General features: G+C 48.2%; 1 protein-coding gene across 6 annotated transcripts in view; it reads left to right on the top strand.

Annotated features, from left to right (window-relative positions):
• LOC144933004 (thrombospondin type-1 domain-containing protein 7A-like) overlaps nucleotides 1–26366 on the top strand; it is a 576967-nt gene that overhangs the window by 425756 nt on the left and 124845 nt on the right. For all 6 annotated transcript variants that reach the window (XM_078857465.1, XM_078857438.1, XM_078857456.1 and 3 more), the window contains 4 exons: nucleotides 620–729; nucleotides 11758–11958; nucleotides 12705–12965; nucleotides 14149–14327. In XM_078857465.1, coding sequence (XP_078713591.1) covers nucleotides 620–729; nucleotides 11758–11958; nucleotides 12705–12965; nucleotides 14149–14327 — 751 coding nt within the window. The remainder of the gene's footprint in view (nucleotides 1–619; nucleotides 730–11757; nucleotides 11959–12704; nucleotides 12966–14148; nucleotides 14328–26366) is intronic.

Below are 26366 nucleotides of genomic sequence, written 5' to 3' on the forward strand. Positions count from 1 at the left end.
CTAAAAAATGTCGGTTAGGCTTTCCTGGCACAATTGTAATGCGAGCGGACGGAGTCAGGGTCACATGAGGAGGAGGAGGAGTCAGGGTCACATGAGGAGGAGGATATAGGGTGAGAGCCGGAAGGGGATCGGGAGTCGAGAGAGAGTGAAAATAGGAGAAGCCACGCGTGGTGCTGGCGGAGGAGTGGCACCATTTGCCACGTGGTTGGAGTCACGGCACCGTCGGCCAGCGGTGTACGTGGAGCAGCGGAGTGGCTGCAGAGTGTGTGGGGGCACACGGAGCAGCGGAGTGGCTACAGAATGTGCGGAGTCACACAGAGTAGCAGGGTGGCTGCAGAGTGTGCGGGGCACACGGGCAGCGGTGTGGCTGCAGAAAGAGCGGAGGACTCGAACGGCGTGCGAGGCACGCGAGGGAAGAGGTGCGGGTCCGACCGGGGACATCGCGGGGTGCGAGACAAGAACCCAATAAAGGACAGACGGAGACCTACATCGCCTAAGAGTCCTTTATTACACAATGGCAAATCTGCCTCGGTTCGGCCTGCAGCCAGGCGACTCCCCCTGACAGGCACTGTACCCCACAGCCACTTGCGTCTCTCCATGTTCGGGCGCGAGTGAGCAGGTGGCGCACATACCGGTGGGGGCGATGCCACTTGCTGGCGTCCTCCTCTGCACGTGCGGCCGGAGCGAACCCTGGAGAATCACCCTGCGGCCAGGGCTTGCAGACCCGAGGTGAGGGTCGCAGTGGAAGTCTCGTTGTCCCATTGCCACATTTGCGTTGATTCTTAAGAAATTGTCTCAGTTTGAATTTCATTCACAAACGTATGCTCTGGTGATGCTATGACCAAAATAAATCTAAAAGGTAGATTTCCATCAAGTCTATAGTGACTCAATGCATTTTAACAATGGTTCCAACGAATGCTGTGAAGTGACATTAAATACTCTTGCTTGAAGCTCTCCGATATGTATTCAGATTGTGCTGTGTTTGGTTCAACATCATGTCTGACGTTTCGGTCCATGTGCAGTACGTGGAGCTGAACATCGAAAGTCATGCAGAACAACAAACACGTCGGAGAGCTGTTGAGCACAGCCGGGAAACCCTACACAGTACAATTGTTCCCAAGAATAGTACATTAAGTACCAGTTGTCATCTTCCATTTCAAATAAATATGAAGTTCACGTGGAATTATATTTCCTAGGTCATCACTGCAATAGATATTGTGCTAATCTACTCTCTCTATGCCAGCTCACGTGCCGAGTAAGCCTAAATCCATGCTCGCGAACGGCACCTGCCCTAACAGTCTACTGCGTTTACATTAAGAGGTGCATTGTCTGGGAATGTGGAGAGGGTGGGATGTGAATGAAAATGAAATTGGGTGGAGGGGGTGGAAGGAGGTACATGGGGAGAGAAATCCCTGCAGGACTCTTGCCAGTTGCTGAGCCAAGTGAACAACTCCTCCCTCCCTGTGAGTGCCACACAGAGAAGAGAACACATTCCTGCGGAGGGAGCTGGTAGTAACGTTGGGTTGCTCGGTCAATGGCCAGGGTCAACGGCGGCGTGGTGTATTCCGCAAATATGCCCGACTGTGAGGGCGGGTACAAGCCGGCGTGAGTAGGTTAAATGTTGATACAGGTAGGAACAACAGGTTCCACACTGCCCATCAGGGATTATTTGTCTGTCGTGCATCGGAATGCAGCCCATCCATGCCCCCCCCCACCGACCACCGAGCAGGGCCACGATTGGTTGAGGATGTCGGGGAGGGTGGGGGGGAAGGGTAAACATGCCCACTCATCCAACTGCCCCCCCTGAACGCCGCGCTGAGTGTGTGTGAGTCTGAAAGATCTGGGCAAAGTCCCATCAGTGAGCTCCTCCGGCAGGCAAGGCTGCGTTGGCTGGGTCATGTAGCCCGCATGCCCAGCCACCGCATGCCTAAACAGCTTTTGTTCGGCCGGATCGAGGGGGCTAAACGGGCGCGGCACGGGCTAGAGAAGAGATGGAGTGATGTGGTACAGGAGGACGTGGAGCTGAGTGGACTTGCCGATGACTGGTACCAGCGGTGTCAAGATCGGCCTCAGTGGAGGAGGCTCGTGAAGGACGCTACTGGGCAGTTGGAGGCAGTCGCCCTCCAACAACAACGGAGGGCGGAGGAGCGACGCTCACAACAACGAGCGGAGCGCCGGGTGGCTAAAGCACAGCAAGTTGGCACAGTAGGGGGCACAGGTGGTGGATCAGCCAGTCATCTCGGTCATCTCGGTCAGTCGACCCGTGGCACCTGGGTCTGCCCCGTGACCTCCTGCCAGCGGGCGTTCGACACTTCACGTGGCCTCAGGGTGCACATGGCCTGGCACAAGCGTCGTGGTGACGTCACCGCCACTTAGTGGCGAATGGCGGTTGTTGTTGTTGTTGTGTGAGAGTGAGTATGTGTGTGTGTGTCTGAGAGTGTGAGTGTGTGTGTGAGTCTGAGAGTGTAAGAGTAAGTGTGTGTGAGTCTGAGAGTGGGTGTGTGTGAGTATGAGAGTGTGAGAGTGAGTGTGTGAGTCTGAGAGTATGAGGGTGAGTGTGTGTGAGTCTGAGAGTGAGAGTGAGTGTATGTGTGTGTGAGTCTGAGAGTGTGAGAGTGAGTGTATGCGTGTGTGAGTCTGAGAGTGTGAGAGTGAGTGGATGTGTGTGTGAGTCTGAGAGTGTGTGTGTGTGTCTGAGACTGTGAGAGTGTGTGTGTGTGTGTGAGTCTGAGAGTGAGTGTGTGTGTGTGAGTCTGAGAGTGAGTGTGTGTGTCTTAGTTACCTATAGTGTTATACAGGTAGGAACAACAGGTTCCACACTGTCCACCAGGGATTATTTTTCTATCTGTCGTGCATATCTGGAATTCCGCCCACCCATGCACCTCCCCACCGAACATCGAGCTACGTCGCGATTGGTTGACAATGTCGGGGAGGGTGGGGGAGAAGGGTAAACATGCCCACTCATCCAACTGCACCCCCCCACCCCGAACGCCGCGCTGTCCAACCGAGTTCCTACCTGCCCACTTCGCAGGAACGTGTTAAGGGCACCACGGGGTGAGCAGCCCCCCCCCACCTAGCCCCACCCCTCCCACTTTCCACCCAGCTCCACCCTCTCCACCCAGCCCCTCCCCACCCTCCCCACTCAGCCCCTCCCCACCCTCCCCTCCCCACCAAGCCCCACCCACCGCACCCAGCCCCTCCCTCCCCACCCAGCTCCTCCCTGTACGACGGACGGACAAAATAATCCCCTGTGGGCTGGTGTAACCAGGCGGTTACAACGGTTACTACCAGTATAAGTAAAGTTAATCCTAGTCCATAATTATGTAATAAAGGACTCTTGCACTGGGTCTGTCTCCGTTGTCCTTTATTGTGGTTCGTACAACTTTGCCCGCACGGCGTCTCGCTCAGAGTCTCCTCCGTTTCCCGCTCGGCAGCCCCACTGCTGCCGTCGCTCCCGCAGCCTTGCTGCTGGCTCACAATGCAGCCCCGCTGCTGGCTCTTCACTCAGCCTCTCTGCCTCCGACCTGCAGCCCCACGGCTGCTCTCTATGCAACCCCGCTGCTGCTCTTCGTCTCCTCCGTGCCCGGACACCGCTGGCCAACGGTGCCGAGTCCCGACCTGTGGCGATCGCGCCACTTTCCACCTCCTGCCCTGCGTGGCCTCCTCCTGTCTTTATTCCCACACTCTCCTCCAGCCCTTCCGGTTCCTGCCCTTAAAAGCACTCCCTCTCCCCACGTGACCCAACTCCTCCCACCTGTTACGTCATATCCGCGAGGCCGTTTACGCTCGCATTACACCACCCTCCCCCGTAGAGAAAATTCCAGCCGTCCTCGGCTGAAACAGAACAAGCAATGCGAGCGACCCCCAACCATCAGCCGTGAACGGACAACGGAGAAGACAACGAATATAACAATAACAACAAGAACGAGAACAACAATCAACTAAAAGAAAGGGACTTCGAACGCGTGCGGGTCGCCGGCCCGTCCCGGACGAGCGGCAGCCCCCCTGCAGACCGAGAACGCGACGGGGTTTTAGTAGCGACAGGATCAAAACCGCCTGTCGCTATTGGAGGCCCGCCAACGCCAAGGTCCCGTTCCCCCGAAGGACCAGAGTCCGGGGTGTCCCGCAACCGTGTCTGTGGTGGGGTTGGAAGGGCGGCGGGGCCAGGTGTCCCCGCAGCCGTGGTAGGCCCACCCCGAGCAGAGTCCGCTGCCTCCTGCAGTGTCACGGCCGGTTTGTCTGTAGAAGGCACGACAGGCACTCTTGCAGGGTCAACAGGCACAGGCAAGGGTGCGTCGGCGGCAACAGACACCGGCAAGGCAACATCAGGAGATGACGCATCCGTTCGAGGGGCCACGTATGGCTTCAAGCGAGACGTATGGACGTACCAGCGCTGAGATCCGAACCGAACGCGCGCGGACTGCGGGTTAGGAACCTCAATGAGCCTAACAGGCCCCTGCCATGGTTTATGCAGTTTAGGGGAGGTTCCTGCTCACACCTGCGGGCAATGCAGCCAAGCCATATCCCCCACCTTCCAGGGGCACTTCCCCTTCGAGCGTCGAGCGCAACGTTCGTTTCGGGCCTGGGTTTTGGCAGTAGCCACTCGGGCCCCTTCCCGCGCCTTAGCGACGCGGCGAACGGCGTCCTGAATGTAATTGGGGAGAGGCTTAGTAGGTCCTCTCACTCCCGTTCCCAACTGCACATCCATTGGCGGCACGTTTTCGCGACCGTACATGAGAAAAAACGGAGAATATCCTGTGGACGCGTGAGGCGTCATCCGGTATGCCGAGAGTACCCCAGGGATGTGCAAATCCCAGTCAGCTTGCTTCTCATTAACCGTGTGACACAGCATGGCTGACAGAGTCCGATTTAGTCGTTCCACCATGCCATCCGTCTGCGGGTGGTAGGGGGATGTCCGGATTTTTTTGGTCCCCAGAGCAGCGCACACCTCCCCCAACAATTTAAAAGAAAAATTCCGGCCCTGATCCGTGAGCAGCCTCTCCGGCGCCCCTTTGTCCATGACATATTCAAGTAGAAAGGCATCCGTAATGGACGCCGCCGACTGGTCGGGCAAGGGCCAGGCCATCGGCCAGCGGGAGAGATACTCCACCCCAACTAGCAAGTATTTATTACCCTTAGCGGATGGCGGGAAGGGTCCCAAAATATCCAACGCCACCAACTCGTTAACTCGAGACACTTGAATAGACTGTATCGGCGGCACATATGGGTGTTTAGGCGGTTTCCGCCGGGCACACTCGGGACATGCGCGAACGTGCCCGACAACATCCGTCGTCATGCCGTGCCAGAAGTAGTCTCGCTGCAACGTCAACAAGGTTTTCTGCACCCCCAGGTGTAATAGCGTGTCGCAATGCAGAGTCCTAATCAATTTGTACCGTAATGACGACGGTACAACCAGACGCCAGTGATCATGTAACCCCTCCCTCAGCAGTCCGTCATGGAGAGCGGCCCCCGGCGTCCCCCTGGAAACCAGTCCCCCCCCTCCCTTTGCAGCCCGACTCCGCAGGGTCCCCAACGAGTCGTCAAGCATTTGTTCACGGATCCACACTGCTCGTGGAAGGTTCAGAACCCCATCGGCCGGTCCCGGGCACACTGGAGCCTTAGGCACCTCGACCGCTAACGCCATAGGCCGAGGGGGCTGCTGGGTCGGCGTACACCTATGCGTCCCCGACGCGCAAGCACAAGGGGATCCCTGCGGTAACCTGGAGAGCGCGTCCACATTCGCGTGACGCGCCCCATTCCGATGTTGAATTTGGAAGAAAAACTCCTGCAGAGTGTCCAACCATCGTGCCAGCTGGCCAGATGGTTGGTCTACCCTCAGAGCATATTGTAAAACCGCATGATCCGTGCGCACAATAAACGGCCGAAATTGGCGGAGAAAATCTACAATGGCCAAAAGTTCACGGCGAGTGACGCAGTAGCGGGTTTCCGCGGGGGACAAGACGCGGCTACCATACGCCACCACACGTTCCACACCGCCTTTGGACTGTGACAGCACGGCCCCAATGCCCGTGTCACTCGCGTCCGTGTCCAGAATGAAAGGGTGATCAAAATCGGGATAGTCCAATGTCGGCGCCGTTGCCAAACGATCGCGCAGGCCCTTAAACGCCGCCTCCTCTGGCGGTCCCCAACTGAATTTCCGTCCTTTACCCGTAAGGAGGTGCAGAGGCCTCGCGATCGTTGCAAAATTGGGAACGAACCTACGGGAATATGAGGCAAACCCCAAAAAGCGACGCACATCCCCCACCGTGGCCGGGGTTGGCCAGTTGCGGACGCACGCCGTCTTCTCCGGATCCGTGGCAACCCCGTCGGCACTGACTATATGTCCCAAATAGCACACGGACCGTTGCAGTAGGTGACATTTCTTAGGTTTAAATTTCAGATTGGCGGAGCGCATTTTGGCGAACACCGCCTCCAGTCTCTGTAGATGTTCATCAAATGTGCGGCTAAAGACGATGATATCGTCTAAATATATCAGACATGTCTCCCACTGCAACCCCGTTAATACCAGCTCCATCAACCTCTGAAATGTGGCGGGGGCAGCATTCAACCCCATCGGAAGACAATTAAATTGAAATTGACCCTGCGGCGTACGGAAAGCGGTCTTTTCCCGCGAGGACTCATCGAGGGGAAGCTGCCAGAATCCCGAAGAGAGATCCAGCGTCGAAAAGAACTTCGCCCCCGACAAGGCATCGAGGGAATCATCCATACGCGGCAGGGGGTACGCATCCGCCACGGACACTTTGTTTAATTTACGGAAATCGACGCAAAATCGCAATTTGCCATCTTTCTTTTTGACCAAGACTACAGGCGCGCCCCATGGGCTGTTAGACGGAGATATTATGTCCGCAGCCAGCATGTCATCCACTGCTCCACGAACATGGTCTCGCTCCGCCGGGCTCATCCGATGCGAGTTCAACCGAATCGGAGCAGCGTCCCCCGTGTCAATATGATGGGAAAGCAGGGAGGTGCGTCCCAAGTCCAAATCGTCGGAGCTAAACACATCGGAATAACTCAACAATAGCGCACGAAGCGCGGATCGCTGTTCCCCGGTCAGGGATGAATTTTCGCCGCACAATTCGGCGATCCAGCGATTATCTTGGCCCGCAGTGCCCGAAACTCCGGCAACCACATCCCGGCGGCCCAGATGGTCCTGGGCCGTGAACGCCATTGTGGCATGGGCCACGACCGTTCCGGCCGGCACGCACACATTCTCCGTATTCCCATTAAGCACCTGCAAAAATGGCTGCTGGTCCGGCCGGATAATAGTTTGCGCCCCGACCAGCGCCGATCCGCCCGTAATGGTCGCGGACGGCGATAACAAAACCCCAGGCACTCCTTCCCGACCAGGCACCGGTTTCCGATATCGCAAGGGGATAAGCATCTGTGAACCAGGTGGAATGTCAACAGATACCTCGGACAGTGCCTGCACCTGGCAGACCGGAGCGGGTCGCCCCCAGGGCGATGGCAAAAATGTAATTTTTCGACCCCCCGGTAATTCAATGCAATTTTGATTAACTCTTATTAGAATGGGCATTTTGGCCAGAAAATCAGTTCCCAACAAACACGGAACCGCAAGGGACCTCGAAATCAACACAGTTCCCGAGGCCGACACCCCCCCGATGGATATATTGGCGTCCACCTGGCCCACAATGCCCATACTTCCCCCGTTCGCTGCTACACAGGAATCGTAAACTGGGCGCACTGCGTCTGGCGGGATGCCCAACAGATGGAAAATGACATCCGATATAATCGTCGCAGACGCACCGGAGTCCACTAAAATGCACACGTCGACCCCTTGTATAGAACCCGGCACAGTGGATGAACCAGTAGCGGCCGCGACGACCCGCTGTGCCAATTTACTCCACTGCGTTACCGAGCGACATGGGCCAGTCGGCGGCCTCCCGTTGTTAACGACACCCGGATCGCGCGGCAACGGTGATGAATGAGGTGCCAAGCCTTGCCGGGTGTCTGGTGCACACCGACTTGCCTGTCCAGGAGGGTCCTTCCGCGGCACGTCCGTGGTCGAGGCCTCCTGCTGGGGCGGCCCCGGGATACGGGCCCAGCAATCCCTGGCGTAGTGGCCTTTGCGACCGCAGCGGAAACACTCGACGTCATTGCGACGCACAGCACTCCCCCCATCTCGACGCTCCCACGTCAGCGGTGCAGATCGCGGCCCCGGCCCTCCGCGGGCAGGCCACTGCGCAGAGGCGGCCGTCAATTCCTGCGGGCCCCCCCGTCAGGAACGTACACCGCCTTTTTGGGATCCCAACCCACGGCACCCCCTTCCACGATGGGCCCCCCCGTCCACGCTGTCACCTGCTTCCAACGGCGCAGATTAAACTGGGCATCCAAACACTTCGCAGCCTTCCGAGACGTCAGCTTCTCATGGCGGCACACCGGCATAGGGATCCCCAAATCTCTCGACAGCTCAAGCATTTTGCCCAAAATAAGGGGTTCCAGTAGGTCAGGCTCCGTCTCAGGGTATGCGGCCATGGCCAATTCCAGGACAGCACCCCTGTATGCCACCGGCGACTCTTCGGGTGCCCGCTGGCGCTGAACGAATCGTCGGTGAGCGTCATCCGGTGGCTCGTACGCATCTGCCATCTCGTCAAAAACCCCTCTCAGTGTCTTCTTTTTCTCGGCCTTGATGGAACGGAAAAATCTGACCGACTCATCGTCGAGAAGAGTTGGCAGAACTTCCAGGGCCTCTGCGTCAGTCTATCTGGCGGAGCGCACCGCCGCCAAAAATCGGCAGACGAATGCACTCCAGTCGCCTCCAATTGAAAATTCTTTAACTGTTGTCAAGTGACGGCTGCGGGTCCTCCGCAGACGGCGCATCACGTGGCATGTTCAAGATGGCGTCGCACCGCAACGTGTCAAAGATGGCGGCTTCCCGCCGCGGAGGGCGCAAGATGGCGGCTTCCCGCGGTTCTTCCCCTGCCACGCCCAAGATGGCGTCCTCGTGCCGCGTGGCAGAGGGCGCTGGCGGCGCAGGCAAGGCCCTGGTCTGTTGGTCACCCCCGGGCCTCCCTGAAGCCGGCGTGACGAGGTCGCACAGTTGCGCCAAGACGGTCTTCAAAGTCTCCAGCTGGGCCGCCATCTGTCTCCATCGCTGGTCAGCGTCCTCCGGCGCGGGCGGATCCACCGAAGCGGCGACCTCTTGCACCCCCGGGCCACCACTCGTCCCCGCGTCGATTTCTCCCTCCATCGTTGGCAGCCCCACTGCCTGAGGAAGGTCGTCGTCGTCGGAAGATGTAGCAGACGATGGTGCGGGGATATTCTTTCTTCTGAGCTGTGTTGACATGCCGTTTTACTTCTGACACCAGTGTAATAAAGGACTCTTGCACTGGGTCTGTCTCCGTTGTCCTTTATTGTGGTTCTTACAACTTTGCCCGCACGGCGTCTCGCTCAGAGTCTCCTCCGTCTCCCGCTCGGCAGCCCCACTGCTGCCGTCGCTCCCGCAGCCTTGCTGCTGGCTCACAATGCAGCCCCGCTGCTGGCTCTTCACTCAGCCTCTCTGCCTCCGACCTGCAGCCCCACGTCTGCTCTCTATGCAGCCCCGCTGCTGCTTTCTCTCTCCTCCGTGCCCGGACACCGCTGGCCAACGGTGCCGAGTCCCGACCTGTGGCGATCGCGCCACTTTCCACCTCCTGCCCTGCGTGGCCTCCTCCTGTCTTTATTCCCACACTCTCCTCCAGCCCTTCCGGTTCCTGCCCTTAAAAGCACTCCCTCTCCCCACGTGACCCAACTCCTGTTACGTCATATCCGCGAGGCCGTTTACGCTCACATTACAATTACATGCAATTTAGACCAAATGTAATTGGATGGAGCTACAAAGACACCAGGGCAGTAGCAGCCATGAGTCGCGAAACGACAAGTGGCAGATGATACATGGGTGGTTTTCGGTGTTTAAAAAAATACTCAACATATCTGGTCATTTCAACAGTCCTCACAGGATGTTTGTTTTTGGATTAAACTGAAAGAAAATATTAAGCGTTTGAATGATCAAGTATGTGGTATCACTGTGAAGGTTTTTGTGGTTGTGCTATGTCGTTCTTCGATGTGTTATCAGGTTGTACAGGAGTGTTGTTCGGCATGATGTGTGATGTTTCATTCCACGTGCTGGTAGCTCCTTCAAGCCGCCCGAAATGTGGTGAAACCAAAAAAACACGTCAGAGCACTGAGGTAAAATGTAAGATTAATTTAATATATTTCTTTAAAATTGTGGCAACCATCAAACGACCATGTGCCACCACGATTGGAGGCATAGAGGATTATTCGAGGACAGCTATTGAGGCGAGACGCCGCTGATTGCAGCGTGTGCGACCCCTGTGCAACCATATATCACATGTTCATTACACGTATTGAAAGGCTGAACTGCTTACATTCATGCTCGAGGAATTTTTTCATCGCTAATGAAAGAAAGAGTCACTGGGAATCAACTTCATGACCTCATTTGCAGCGTAAAAGCTTTCACTCCGTTTATTGGAGGCAGCCCCTCATGTTGAGTACGGACCGTGCGCTGGTCGGCAGGAGGGAGCAACTGCTGCTGGGATAGCAGTGGGGTTGGGTTGAGAGGCGTGATCGGCAAAGTACAGGTCGGGGTGGGATGGTCGATACGACCCTAATTTTCCAGACGTAGCTAGAGCATCAATGAGTTGGGCTTGATTGTTGATGCAGTAATCATGTGCGGCATAACGCAGCATTAGTCGACAATGGGAAATGGGGTGTCGCTAATTCTGCGCGTGTGCACTGACCCACACGCACAAGCACACATGGAGCAATATTCCAGTTTGAGTGCACTGTTCATTCTGCCCCAATGGCCTGTGTCTTATATCATCATGTGCACCCAAATAAAGTCCATACAGAATTAATGAAATACCCAGTGGTTCTTTACCAAGACTGTATTATATATAGATTTTGTGACATACACCGCTATCTCTGAAAACAGCTTCACTCTTGCACTGTAATTTCTGTGTATTTATACAGCTCATATCGACACATTCGCTATTGAGCATAAGGACCTAAGTGCATCGCAGCAGTGGCATATTCCCACCTGCAATAGCCTACCCATCCATTCAGCTCTATTATTGTCTATAGAAATTAAATGAAAATACCAGCTGGTTACATATGGCACTGAAACAAGGAATGCTGTCATGTTTAAATACATGTGTCCTGAGTAATTTCATATTTTCCTTTTATTACAGCATTATATGATGATTCAATCAACAGTACGATTTATTTAATTGCAGGCTTAGTGGCTTTTTTTATTTAATAGCATTGTAATTGCTTTAAATGGACACGTAAAAAAAAAACAAGAAACATGGGTGGTATAACTTCAATTTTAAATTATAATACAAAAGGAGAATTGTCCTTAGGTTAGCTATGTATGAGCCTCCAAAGCTTTCATATTTGTCGAGCAAGAATTATATAGATGATATGAAATATAATCTTGAGAGCATCGAAGACAAATTTGATGTATTTACAATTTCATCCAAAAAATTGGGACACTGCGTTTTCATGCTGCAGACTTCATGGTACATGATAAAACACGAATATTAATAATTATCAACCATTACTTGCCATACCCATGGGTGGCTGGGAGCTATTATCATTTCTCGGTGATGGTTATGATGACATGGGGGTGGTGTTAAGTGTGTAATGCTACGCAATGATGTGTAGCTGGGGGCTTTCGTCGAGTGTTTATGGTGGTGTTGATGTTGGGGGTGGTGTTAGGTGTATCTTGCCACGTAGAGGGCGAGGGACACGTGGACCCACGGGAGTGCCTGACCCGCGCTGCACCGATGCCCATGCTTGCCCAGCCGTGCCGAGTACCGTGCGCCTCAGACTGCGCGCTCAGTACCTGGTCCCCATGGACTCATTGTCCATCACACCTGGGCTGCGGGGCAACACAGACAAGACGACGCTCACTCACCGGTAAATGCAGAGCGTGTACGTACTTTATGCTTGCATGTGCGAACACGCACACACGCGCGGCAACAAACTATGATTTACAGCTCATTGTCAACCATTGCTCAATGAAGGCCTCTCCATATCACTTGGTCATGGGGATTATTTGACCATACTTCTCCACGCTGTTTATTGTGGGTTGGTGAAGGGGGTGGTGGCCCAGGATTGGTTCAGATAACACCCACCACTGTTGTTCGCCATGGCCAGGAATAAAACTCAGGTAACCGGGTTATAGCCTAGTGCTCTAAGTACTGCACCACCACTCCACATACGAATCAATTAATCATATATTAATCTGCACGCATACCGCTCTACATATTTCAGTTCCCCAGTAACACTGACAATGCACTTATTATCTTATAGCAGGGAATGTACTGGATCCGTCTGCGGCATCTTAATTTTCACAGTGATTGTTAATCTAGTGCACAATAAGTGCTGACAATTAGAGCAACCCACCTGAACATTGGGTTCATTGCTTTCGTGGTGAGTATTGTGAAACTCATCACCATATGTCCAATTAGCACGTATGGCTATGTACGATTCTAAAGAAGTTCAACATACCTCCTATCCATGCCACTCACCTGCATTCTCACATTTTCACCATCAAAATAAGAATCTTTATTTATCCTGGAGAAATCCGATGAGCGATAAAGCTCTTTTTCACAGATGTCCAATAGATGTTTATCACACCGCCACATCCTCTTCCCACGCAGGCAGGAGCAAGCGGCGAGAGGAGTGCAAGGTCGCCCACACCTTCCCTCTTCTCGAGAGCCAACTATGCCCGTGCAACACGCACACGAGCCGCCCGACGGGGCCCTGGTCGGACTGCATCGTGACGCTGGGGGAAGGGCGGCCCGGAGACGGCCCAGCGGTGGCTGGAGAACCTGAGTGCGGGAAGGGCATGCGATTGCAAGCCGTGTCTTGCTACGACCACGAAGAGCACTTGACGAGGCCTGAGATGTGCAACAGCCCCGGTCAGTCGAGTGCAGCGTAAGCCCCGGTCACCGGGTTCGGAGGAGCTTTGTTGGAAAACTCTAAATCTCGGTTCTGTTTTGGGTAGGGTTGCCACCTTTCCTGGTTTTCCCAGGATTATCCTGTTTTTGAGGTTTTCTCATGACATTAATAGTCCCGATGTTTGTCCTACTGGAAATCTGTGAAAAATAACTTCATAGCTCATCATATGCCTCTAATATAAAAATAAAAATCTGATTCTGAAATATTCTGATTCTGTTTGTCAATCTTTTTAATTATACACAGTTGACAATGATACACATGTAATTATACAATGATACACGTGAAATGGACGGGGCGTTCATGCAGTTGTGTATGTGCAGCCACATTGAGAAGTGGTGTGGACTTAGTGCGAAATAATTCAATCTGTGTGTTAATTAATTAACTTAAATGACGCAGTTTTATTCTCGCTAATACGTTTTGTACGCACGGCTCATTTCCCGCATACTCATTAGTTAATGTGTGGTCACATGTTGAAATCTTCATGATGCGTGTGCAGTGAGTTAAATCCGTTTTTTAGCTTTCTTTCTGTACTGGCCATATCATCACTCAAACCGATATTCGTTTAGCAAAGAGATAAGCACATTGATTGCAGATTTTTTTTTTTATTATCTGCGTGTATTTACAGCAAGTTGCTGATTGCTGAAACCCAAAATAGAGTAAGCATATGTATTAAGGGGGGTAGCTTAAAACATTTTTTTTTTACAATTTAGCCTTTATTGCATATGTTCTTCCTAAATCGTGACCAAAATAGGGTTGCTATATTGCTATTTGCGTAGGTGTTCACAGTTGTTCTGTATAGCTCTCTGATCACCTGTTGTTCGGTATGATGTCCGACATTTCACTCCATGTGATTGGAACTTTTTTCCGTTCCTTAAAATACACTGTAGAACTGACGAAGCCCGAAAGGACTGAAGAAACTAAAGAAGTTCCCAGCACGTGGAGTGAAATGTCAGACGTCATGCCGAGAAACACGTTTACAACCCGGAGCCGTATTGGAGTAATTAAGTCTATATATTCAGTCCTGAGCTCATGGGAGGCCTCAAGCTGGCCCCATGTGAAACACGTATAGAAGCTGAACATTCGACTAAAATAATGTGGTGAGATCGTTCAGCAGATATTGCCGTGTGTCCGCATGTGACCCAGGGTGGAGGGAAGAGGCCTGCGAGGTTGCCTGTCCTGTGGACTGCGCACTGGGTGAGTGGATCTCGTGGTCACCGTGCAGCAAGTCGTGCGGGGCTGGGATGAGCATGCGTTCCAGGAAGATCCAGGGGGCCCCCTCTCATGGAGGGCGACCGTGCCCGCCTCCCCATCACGCGCTGCAGGTGACGTTTGCTTTCAAACCCTTGTCAGTCGCCCTCAATGTTTACACTCTGCAAATCCACACCTGTATAACCCAAGGTGCCAGCACTTTCTCCAGACATGAATTCACCTTTCCATATTTGCCCCCGATTCTCCATTCAAATGTCATTGCACATTAGACACATGTGATCATTGGTAATGAAGGAAACCTGTGCCATGGCACATGTGCAATGGAGTATTTTTAAATCCTTTATATTAAGTTCGCATGCTTGCTTGCTTGCGTGCTTGCGTGCTTGCTTGCGTGCTTGCTTGCTTACGACCGTGCAAATCTTTCGGTCGTTTTTTAACCCACTTCCCGTGATCCAATCGAGCTGACATTTTCCACACAGACTCGTTGTGACAGACAATTAATGTTCGTGAAAAAAAATTCCCAAAATTTTACACTTTTTAGGCAAACATTTTTTATGTTACATATATTCAAATAGAACTCATTCTTGGCTTTGGCTGAACGTCACAGTATAAGAGCCCAGAGCGTAACCCCTCCACAGGCCGTGGCGGAGTAGCGCAGTTGGTAGCGCCCTCGCTTCCCATGCCAAAGGTCGCGGGATCGATCCCCGCGTCCTCCACAGGCGAATATATTTTAAATCTTTTATATTAAGTTCGCTTGCTTGCTTAGGACCGTGCAAATCTTTCGCTCGTTTTTTAACCCACTTCCCGTGATCCAATCGAGCTGACATTTTCCACACAGACTCGTTGTGTGACAATTAATTTTTGTGAAAAAAATGTTCAAAAATTTTACACTGTTTAGGGAAAACAAATTAAATATTTAATTACCAATTGCTTAATACTGGCAGACAATCATCTGACCCATAGATTGCAGCCATCTCAAGCCAGAGGACGAGAGGACTCTAGCCGCCACGCATATAAAGGATTTAGAGTGAAAAACTTTGTTTTTACGGGTTTACTTGTTAGAAGCTTCCATTGGCTTGTCTACGTTCTTTTCCACCAATGAAGGTGTTTGAATATATTTTGACAAGGGGGCTTTTTCATCTCCGTGCCTACCTGTCCTCTCCTGATAACAGTACTGGTTGATAAGTATTTTCTAAATATAGTTCATATTTTATTATGCACAATTTGTTACATAATAAACATGCATGACCATATTTAATTTTTCCCTTGGTAGTGGAATATGTAATGTTATTGCTGTCAAATGCAATCTTGATTTGAAGCTTTCGTGACTGCAGGAATCCATACTCTTTGGTTCTTTCGGTAAAGTCACGTAGGTAGAAAAAATAATAGATCAGGACGTTTCGATCGCAACAACAAGCGACCATTTTCAGGTGAAGACGGTCGCTTGTCGTTGCGATTGTCTTCAGGTGAAGACGGTCGCTTGTTGTTGTGATCGAAACGTCGTGATCTATTATTTTTTCTGTCAAATGCAATTTAATTGGAATATTATTGAGATGTAGAATTGAAACGAAAAATTTCACTGCTTTAAACCATTGGGGGTATAAACATGCCAACATGAGCTATTGATGTAAAAATGTAACCAAAATCCATAACTTAGAGCAATTTATACATTTTAAAGCTTCATGCTATGATCAAAATATTAATATTATAAACATACAGCAAAACAAAATATGCACATTTGCTTGATTGATCTGTCAATGTTATTTGGCAAGGACCTTTTTTATTTCATGGGACCTCCTTTGCCAGTACCAAAATATGATAATAGGTTTTTCCTCTTTTTTTCTGGTTTAACTGTGTTAGTACTCTTAGTTCTTTTGGTAAAGTCACGTAGGTAAAAAATGAAATAAAAAATAATAAAATAAAACAATTGTTTTATTTTATTATTAAAAATAAAATATAAAATAATTAAATAAAACAAATGCTATATTTTATTACTCTTTTTTCATTTTTTAACTACGTGACTTAACCGAAAGAACTAAGAGTATGAATCCTTGCAGTCACGAAAGCTTCAAATATAGAATTAACTGTGTTAGACCAGAGGACGCCTATTGGCCTATTGGCGTCCTCTGGTCGAACACCGTTTGAGACGAGGCTCAAAAGAAATCTTACTCTGGTGTGGACCAATCAGTTTCAAGGACAATGCATATATTATCAGTCTTTTTTGTTTGCATTCTGACCACAAGCATTGTGGTTAATGCAGACATGATTCCTTATAAAAGGTTTCAGTTTGGTGTTTTAACATCTTGACACCTGTTTTGTTGCCAGAAAAAAAGCGAAAAACCTACGACCTTTATGTTTCACATACTTCTATAATGAGCCAAGAATGTGTGTGTCTCGCGTGATGTCATGCCACATGAGGCCCACCCCCTCGCGTGACGTCACTCCACATGAGGCCCACCCTCCTCATTAATATTCATGAATGGGTGGATTTTTACACTAACGCAGATGAAGGTCGAGCTGAATTAAATAATGTATTATGCAAAGTCACTTCAAATATGACGTTTCTTTACAGAAAGTGACGGTAAAAAAATAAATCTAAGCAGCACAGTGCTAGATCCATGCGTGACGTCACTGCAAAAGAGCCCCCCCCCCTTAATTACGCGTGAAAATTTGCACTAACGCACAAGGTCTCGCACTCCACATGCCGCACCCCTCCTCTCTTTAATAATCATGAGCGGGTGACATCACTCCACATACCGCACCACTCCACAATAACCATTAGCGGGTGACGTCACTACACATGGGGCAACCCACCGTCATTAATAATCATGAGCTGAACTATTTTTCTATTGAATATTTCAGATTTACTGCAATATACACCCGTCCTTGGATGGGCAAAAAAGCTAGTATAGAATAACAACCTACATTACTTATATTTTACATTGAATAAACTGTGTAATTTCATCTTCTTGGTTCTTTCAGTAAAGTCACGTAGAAGGGAAGTAATAAAATAATAAAAATAAAACATAATCAAATAATTCTCACGACGTTTCGGCCACAACGCAAGCAGCCGTCTTCAGGTGGAGAACAGGTCTGTCAAGTAGACAGAGTCTGAATGGCACGCTCCAGGCTTGGAGCGACTATTTATGCTGGGATGGATGGGCGAAGAGCGTCTTGACAAAATAATTTGCATATCAAGAGGAATTTAGCATATTTATGGGAAATGCAGATATGCGACTAGTACTACTTGTGAAATGCGTAGGAGGTTTGGCGAGGGGTTTAAAGTCATTATGCATTATGCAGGATTAGCAGTATCAAAGGGAGGGAGTAAGGTTAGAATTAATAAAGGGAAGGAATGTTAATAATATGGCGCCGCAGCAACTAATATGCTTATTGACTATACCTTGTCATATTACACTGTTTTATTCTACCCACTCAACTGTATAGCACACTGCTATATATTCACTATAAAATTACGATACTATATATTACCTGTTTAATACAATCTATAAGGTAATATATAGTATCGTAATTGTATAGTGAATATACAGCAGTGTGGTATACAGTTGGGTGGGCAGAATAATACATAGTGTAATATTACAATGTATAGTCTAAAAACATATTAGTTGCTGCGGCGCCATATTATTAACATTATTTCCCTTTATTAATTCTAACCTTACTCCCTCCCTTTGATACTGCTAATCCTGCATAATGCATGGGCATAATGACTTTAAACCCCTCGCCAATCCTCCTACGTATATCACAAGTAGTACTAATCCATATCTGCATTTCCCATAAATATGCTAAATTCCTCTTGATATGCACTCCGCAGGGAATGGATTCTTTGCTCCGCTGCAAGCTTCCTACCACCATTCTCCCATTGACATATTTCATTGCTTCCTCTTAGTACCTTTCACGCGACGGTTTATGGTATAGTGTATAGCATATTATATAATAATAAATAGTATGAAAGTGTAATGTTTAATACAATGTATAAGGTAATATATAGTATCGTAATTTTATAGTGAATATATATAGCAGTGTGCTATACAGTTGAGTGGGTAGAATAAAACAGTGTAATATGACAAGGTATAGTCAATAAGCATATTAGTTGCTGCGGCACCATATTATTAACATTCCTTCCCTTTATTAATTCTAACCTTACTCCCTCCCTTTGATACTGCTAATCCTGCATAATGCATGGGCATAATGACTTTAAACCCCTCGCCAAACCTCCTACGCATTTCACAAGTAGTACTAGTCGCATATCTGCATTTCCCATAAATATGCTAAATTCCTCTTGATATGCAAATAAATAGTCGCTCCAAGCCTGGAGCGTGCCATTCAGACTCTGTCTACTTGACAGACCTGTTCTCCACCTGAAGACGGCTGCTTGCGTTGTGGCCAAAACGTCGTGAGAATTATTTTATTATGTTTTATTTTTATTATTTTACTACTTCCCTTCTACGTGACTTTACCGAAAGAACCAAGAAGATGAATCCCTGCAGTCACGAAAGCTTTAAATCGAAATGAGTAATTTCATTATGTAAATAATGAAGTCGGTATTGAGGTAATGAAGCAACGTTTCTCAAATAAAAAACAATGTCAAAATATGCATATCTTTTAAAAGTAACTCACTCTTCAACACTATTTCATGGATGTTCTTGCTAGCTTGTAAAGTCACGTATTTAAAAAATATATATTTTCCGAATGAGAGGATACCAGAGCAACCACAGCACACCCATATGTAGAAGAGGAGAGCACTCACTCCTTAACAAATAAAATGTGTAATCCTTCATTGGCAGTGGTGCACGAGCTGAAAATAACAAAATCTCAACACATTCGTCGTTAGCACTGCTCTACAAGAAATAATACATTAAAGGCAACATTTCAGGTAGCCCTGAGAGATGATCTCTCAGCTATGAAGAGGATCATTGGCCAAAATATCGCATGTTGTATATTCACTCCCTTACAGATAGATTAGAAACCCAGTTGCGACACTACCTCTTCCAGGCTCCACAGTCATTACCCTGCTCCTGCAAGATGATTGTTTTATCGCATATCACACGCAGAACCTTGTTGAACCGCAATAATCCACCGAGCGTCGATAATTCCTGCTTTTATGTCTTCTTCCAGAGTAGACCTGGCAGCACATTAAATATTTGTAAAACAATCACAGATTGGCATTGTTACTTATTCTATAAAATGTAATATGTACATGTGCATCTTGTAATGAACTTTGATGACACTGCACACCAACTTGTCAATAGAAGTTAAAGAGCTTTACTATTTGGTTCTTTCGGTAAAGTCATCATCAGATGATGATTGCTTGTGTTGCAATCGAAACGTCGTAGTCTATTATTTAATTAATTTTATTTCTACGTGGCTTTACCGAAGAACCAAAAAGTAAAGTGCTAACTTGTTCCTCCTTGTTTTGTTAAATGTTTAACAAGGGCATATGAATGACTATTCATAGACAACGACAGCACTTTGATTTTAAAGGATTAACAACGACACGTTATTGGATGTCAATTGTTGCCACATTTACAGCATTACGCCTCAATACAAATATCTGTGCTTAAATTGATCGTAGCATTTTTCTACAGGAGGAACTAAAATCAATTTATTTCAAATTATGTCTGCGACAAAACCAAATGGCCCAGCATGGCACGTTTACCAAAAAATATGTATGATATATATGACTGAATTCACACACGGATTATTTTGCTACATGTATACAGAGAGGTGTAATTGACGTGGAACCCTTGACTGTAGATGAGGGAGAGAGGATTCTCAAGCACGGGTATAGAAAAGTCCAAATATATATGCACGTATAAAACTGCAACGTGGTGGATACACTTCCACAATCATAAGCAAATGCGTATTCACACAACCTCGTGCACCCCCATATCCCCTCCCCCTTACACCTCAACAACCACACAACACCGCTCTTCCTTCTCATTGCCTAACGCCCTCCACCTCCTGATTCTCACCGCGACTGGCATGCGATTGTGAGAGCTCATCGAGCGGGTTTCCATCAGCCCTCGGGTCACGCTGTCAGATTCCAATCAATAGACGACAAATTACGCCGGAGTCGCAACACTGCACCGGCTCCGCAACAGATGGTCAGCGCACTGCTCGGGGAGCGCGTCATACCAGGAGCCGGCACCATGATGCGCCCGAGGATGTTTTATAACCATTTGTGTATGTGTGTGTGTATATATATGTATAGGCCAGTATACGATATCTAATGTAGTGGTAAAGGTCAGCTTTGCATATTGTGCCTCACGCCTCTAATAAGGTTGCGCTATAAGCGTACGAGGGGGGTCGAGACAAGAAACGTGATCTTAATGCAAATTAGCGAGACTGCAGTGAGCAATGTCGATTAAAATTACATGAATAGTCCAGTTTTAACCTCATGTCCACATCCTAATTGGGGAGATCTCTAAAAGCCGAAGGTGTTTCAGTTGAACCCCCCGTCTTACGTCGGTCGTTTACATTGCCAGGTGTGAACACACCGTCGAGCAACGGCGGGAGGAGAGGGCTCAAGTAGGTGGGGGGGATGGGTGCAGAGGTCGGTGCATGCACAGTCAGTAGTGTGGTGTATAGTTACACACTCTGTTATTTTATGCTTGTACATGCATAAGTAGATTTGTTGTGTAAGCATTTGTAAAAGTTGGGATCCGTCGAAATCCCAACAACATGAGTTCGATTTCTGACCATGCCAAATAACCAAGAACATTGAGTATCGAAACCTGGTCAGAGATGCTGCCAGATCAATGCAGCCTAAATTACTTTGTGGTCATCACTAACATCAGCCGTCCAACATGCGTAAGGAAAACAACATCTCGGGTGTGTGTTGCTGGTCGTAATAGGCATTTACCAACATCACAGACTGTATAAATCATCAATGGCTATCTCCGTTTTGTGAAAGCGGATGCATGTGGAGAAGAGACTGGAGGCTAAGGTTCAGGGAGCATAAGAATGGCGATTTTTTTAAAGATACAGCAGCAACAACAACAGCACATTACGTGAACAATAAACATTCACCTCGCCGCGTTGCCGGCAGAGCTGCATGTCACGCTGCCAGTGGGTATTTATGCAGCCTTTGAAATGTGTCGCCTTTTGGCCGGCGACGTTGCACTGACAGATGCGGTTTAATCCGCAGAAATGAAATCTGACAGAACTGAGAAAGGTGTATTTTCGTAATGGGGAATGCACACTTGCTGAAATCTTTTTTATTTAATTTTGTGCGTGTCAAATTATTCAACTTTGCGTTAGCAGTTATTACTTACAATTTATATAGGGCACAGCTTGCTTTAATTTTGTTTTGGGGGTTTAAATTAATTCCACGCGCTTAGAATATGAGTCTGAGTGTCGCAATATGAACGTGTGGACTCTGCGTTTGTGTATGTGTTTGTCTACTCAAGTCACATCCACATACAGTCCCTCATCTGCGTAGAATTTTGATAGTTAGGCTTTTATGAATGTAAACGTCTCCAACCTTCCTCGAAAAGAAATAATTAAATATTGTTCTTCTATTTCACCTCATTCGGAATTTAGTAATAAAAGGAGGAAGCTGAATCTGCTGGTGTGGTAAAGGAGGCCTTGTCATATTCATTTGCTGTTCTTCAGTGTAGACTATAACTGAAACTCATGGTGTGTTTGTGCGATGGTGTCATTATCCTTTCGCACACCACCGTCTCACCCGGACACCCTTTTTAAGACTGTGCTCTTCCTGACTAGGCAAAATAGTGATGACATGTTTTAAGTGAACCTGGCTTGATCCTTGCCTGCGTCAATTTTGTCGCAAATAATTGGGCCTATAGTGAAGTACACGAATATTTTTTATCAATGGGAAGACAAAACAAGACAGGTGGGGGTGGTACAGTCCCTCCAACCACATCCTGTACTGTGCAGACATTCGGTGGTCGCTAACAGCATTAATTCTGACATTCTAATGTGCAATAAGACTGGAGATATATGCATGTGTTGATTGTGCCCGGCGTTATCAACACAGCCTCCTGAGTTCGGTGAACATCAGTGATTTTGATGTGTTACTGTTTTGGACCTCTGCTAGGTCGACTCGGCCTAAAATGAGTATCTGGTGCAGTCTGTAAACATCAGCACTGGGTCGGAAAAGGTGGCCAAGCGTGGTGCCTTCATAACTGCCCAATAACAGCACTTTCCCCAACAATCTATGTAGGCTACATGGGGGATCTTTGTGTTTGTATGCACACCCACCTGTTGTACAATGTTTATGTTGTGTGTGGATGGGTGCAATATCTTGGCACTCCTCGGCTCCCGGGGGAAATTAGCGAAGCCGCCTAGCCCCCCAACACATCCCACAGTGGGTGGTGGCGACAAGGGTGAAGGCCCGATAACGTTAAATTGCCTCTTATCGGCCTGCGAGGAGGCCGGCGCGCTGGGTGCTGGTGTGTGGTGCAGTACCAATGGCATCCCACACCTTACAAAATGCTGCTTTTAGGTGAAAACATGGGGCCAGATTCACGTGTTGAAGAATGTTGTTTTTTGTCCTATTTTTCGTAAAAACTACCTATGTGTCCATCACCGACAATGGGGCAATTACGAAGGTGGTGTAATGGTGCCATGTTGTCAATATATGAATCTGGCCAATCGGGTGTACAATCTTAATCTCATCGTTATATCATCATTTTTTGCTTTGCTCTGGAACCTCGTACTTTATTATATATATTTTTTCCATCTGATCCCTTCTTTTCCTGGATATGTAGTATGTACACCTTATATAAGACAATGATAGAACGTTGTGTGTATATATGTAATGGGTTCCGGAGACACTTGTAGAGGTAACTTCTTTATCACAATACAACACTCCAACAGTCCTGATACTCTGTTACAGCCTAGGTACACAGCCTAGGTACACAGCCTAGATACTCTACTCTGGCTACGCTCTGGAACTCTCCCTCACAAGGTCGTAGAGTCGGGAGTTCCAGAGTCCCACCACTGGCTCTCACAACATCCTAGGGTCCTCAGATGGCTGGTCTTGTGTCTTGGGTCTTGAGCTACGACTGGCCCTGATCGTCCAGGGAGCTCCCCTTTTATGCCTAGTCCAACGAGGGGTGGCGGCGCCAAGAGGCTTAAGCGCCTGGGAACCCAACGCCTGGCGCCAAGAGGCTTAAGCGTCTGGACCCGCCTGGGAACCCAGCGCCTGGTGCCAAGAGGCTTAAGCGCCTGGCCCACCCAGGGTCCCAGAGCCCCCAGGAGCCCCTCCCTTCTTATGTCACTACATATATATAATTCCAGACACAAATATGAGCATATACTAATTAGATCAGGTGTGATACATGGACACTTCCATCATTGAGATGTTTGTATTTGTTATGAGTGCAGCCCAGTGCTTTGGGTGCTTACGCAAATCTGTATGGTCCACATATCCCGAATTCAAAATTAGCTTAATCTCAAGCGTGGCAATGGACGTGTTAACCACACATGACAATAAATGGAAGGATAAGGTTAAATATACATGTAGGCTGTGTGTAAGAATATGGGCACGATCCAAACATGTTGATAAATATATTTTTTGCAGATTATGTTTCATTGTTTATTGGCCAGTGCCCTATATGGTCACATAACTAATGCATTTGGGATACTGGACTCGGCCGATGTTTCGAAAATTCACGGGAGATCATTTATGTTCTCATTGAGTACGGTCAGTTTTGGGTCAGCCAACACTTTATCAGCACTCTTTGGTTCTTTCGGTTAAGTCACGTAGGTAGAAAAATAAAATAAAAAATAATATATCACGACGTTTCGATCGCAACACAAACGGTCGTCCTCAGGCGGAAAACAATAATCCAGCAGTGGAACTGCTGAACCAGGAAGAACACAGCGAGAGAGCCGTTACAACAAGAGGTTATATATGTGGCAAAGGGCAAGCAGGCGGGGTCTGAGCTGGAACGGAATTCCATCCCCACAGCAAGAAGATGGGAGGTTAGTGTCTAACTGTGTTGTTGGCCGACTGGTTTGCATCGCATTATATTTCTAAGATTTGCTGAGTTCTCGTCTCCGATCTTGCTGTATTTGCCTCCGTGCAGTTTGCCGTTCACGGTGTGCTCTGTGTGTGATGTCCCTCTGTGTGTTCCCTCGCTGTGTGGTTTACGCCATTTTCACCTGAGGACGGGCGCTTGTGTTGCGTTCGAAACGTTGTGATCTATTTTAATAGTATTTTTATTTTATTTCTACATACGTGACTTTACCGAAAGAACCAATGAGTATAGTAATTCCTCCAGTCACGAAAGCTTAAATCCTAGATCACTAACATATATTACATAAGGGGCCGTCCATAAATGACGTCACGCGATTTTGGACGATTTTTGACCCCCATCCCCCTCGTCACACGGCGTCACAAAAAGTCAGACCCCCCCCCCTCAAATATGACGTCACAAAGCTCTGCCCCCCCCCCCCCCAAAACCCATAAAACACGCTTAAAATCGCTTTAAACTATTGTCATTGTAGTGCATATTTAATGTGGCGCTGCACTCTGATGTAGGAGAAAACATTTATTAAAAAGACGATTTAATAAAGTAGAACGTGTTGTCTATTTATTTAATGTTGCGCATTTTGATGTGACGTCACATTTCTCACCGCCCCCCCCCCTCGTCACACATCGTCACAAATGTCTGACCCCCCCCCAGGTGCGTGACGTAATTTATGGACGGCCCATAATCTAATATATAGCTATTATAAGCGGATAGAACACCGATAACTCTCCACCAGTGTCAATGAATGAGGCGTCATTTGAAAGCTTGCGACGTGTAGTTTGTGAACGGGGTTGAAATTAGAAAAATACATGTCATTTGCCTGGATAATTGGCTCATCAGCCCCAACACTTTTTCCACTCCCCTTTACATTAGCCTGACACTTGACAATCTCCATTCAAAATTATACAATACATAAGCATGTGCCACTGGGGAGAGGGGTTGTATAAAGTACTTCCTTGCTGGGCTGGGAGGAGGGTGTGTGGGAACCACAAAAAAATTACCTGTGAGTGTTATTACCATTGAATCTCAACCAGCACCGCACTCGTTCCATGTAATGAGCACAAGGCACAAACAAACAGCTAACGGAGATGTTCGGCTGTTTACTCTGGTTTTTTTGTATTCTTCATGTCGTGTTTCTGCACTTAAAGCATTCATCCAAGTGTCCTGGACATAGGCCCAGGCATGATTCTCTCCCTCAATGTTCGTCTGTCATCTGCCGCTCTCTTCATCTTTTCCGTATAGCCTTCCTTGTTCAACATCTCGTCCAGCATCGTCATTCGTTTTCTTCCTCTGCTCTTTTCCTCAAGGAATCTTCCTTCAGTGAGCTTCAGTTCATTCCCTCCCGCTGCTACTCCACGCCCAATCCTGATTGTCTTCCTCTTCCGAATTTATTGACGAGCGCACGTTCTCCCTCCACGTGAACCAGCATATCTTTCATTAGTTTTTTTCTTTTTTTGTTCAGATTATTTTCATAACTGTCCTCCAAATCTACATTTGAAAAAAAAAAAACCTTCCCAACCTATTTATATTCTTTGGGTCTTAATTCATGCAGTCACGAAAGCTTTAAGTCAAGACCTTCCCAACCGCTTTGCGTCTTCCTTTCATTTCCCTCCACGTCTCGCAGACACAAGTTGTCGCACTCCAGACACGGCTGTTTGTTCTCCTAAATAAACAACCCAGCGAGCGTCGCTGTAGGGCTTTAGAAACGTCAACTTTATTTGGTTTTTCATATCACATTCTCCACTGATGTTTGCATCATGCGTCCCCTGACAGTTCGTGCTGCCCCTTGCGGCTGTGTTCCAAGCGGATTTGCTGGGTTGAGTCGAATAGAGAGGGAGGTATATAACAACAGCTGAAGCACCGTGATTTCTTGCCATTTCCTTCACATGTCTGCGGGTAGCTTCACTCTGAACGAACTAGAGACGCGGCGAGCCTGAGCTTCGCATAACGTTGCGCCGACGACGTATGTTCTGGGAGATTACAATTTTGATTGATTTTCGCGCATTCCGTGCCAGCATTTAACGAGATGCTTGACTTCATTGATTGCACGCTTCTGTCGGCTTGCAAATTAGTGTAAATAACCGTCGGCAAACAATGGTTATAAATCAGCATTTGGCAAAGCAATAGCCT

Source organism: Lampetra fluviatilis, chromosome 1, assembly GCF_964198595.1.
Source record: "Lampetra fluviatilis chromosome 1, kcLamFluv1.1, whole genome shotgun sequence".
In the NCBI taxonomy this organism is placed as follows: Eukaryota; Metazoa; Chordata; class Hyperoartia; order Petromyzontiformes; family Petromyzontidae; genus Lampetra; species Lampetra fluviatilis.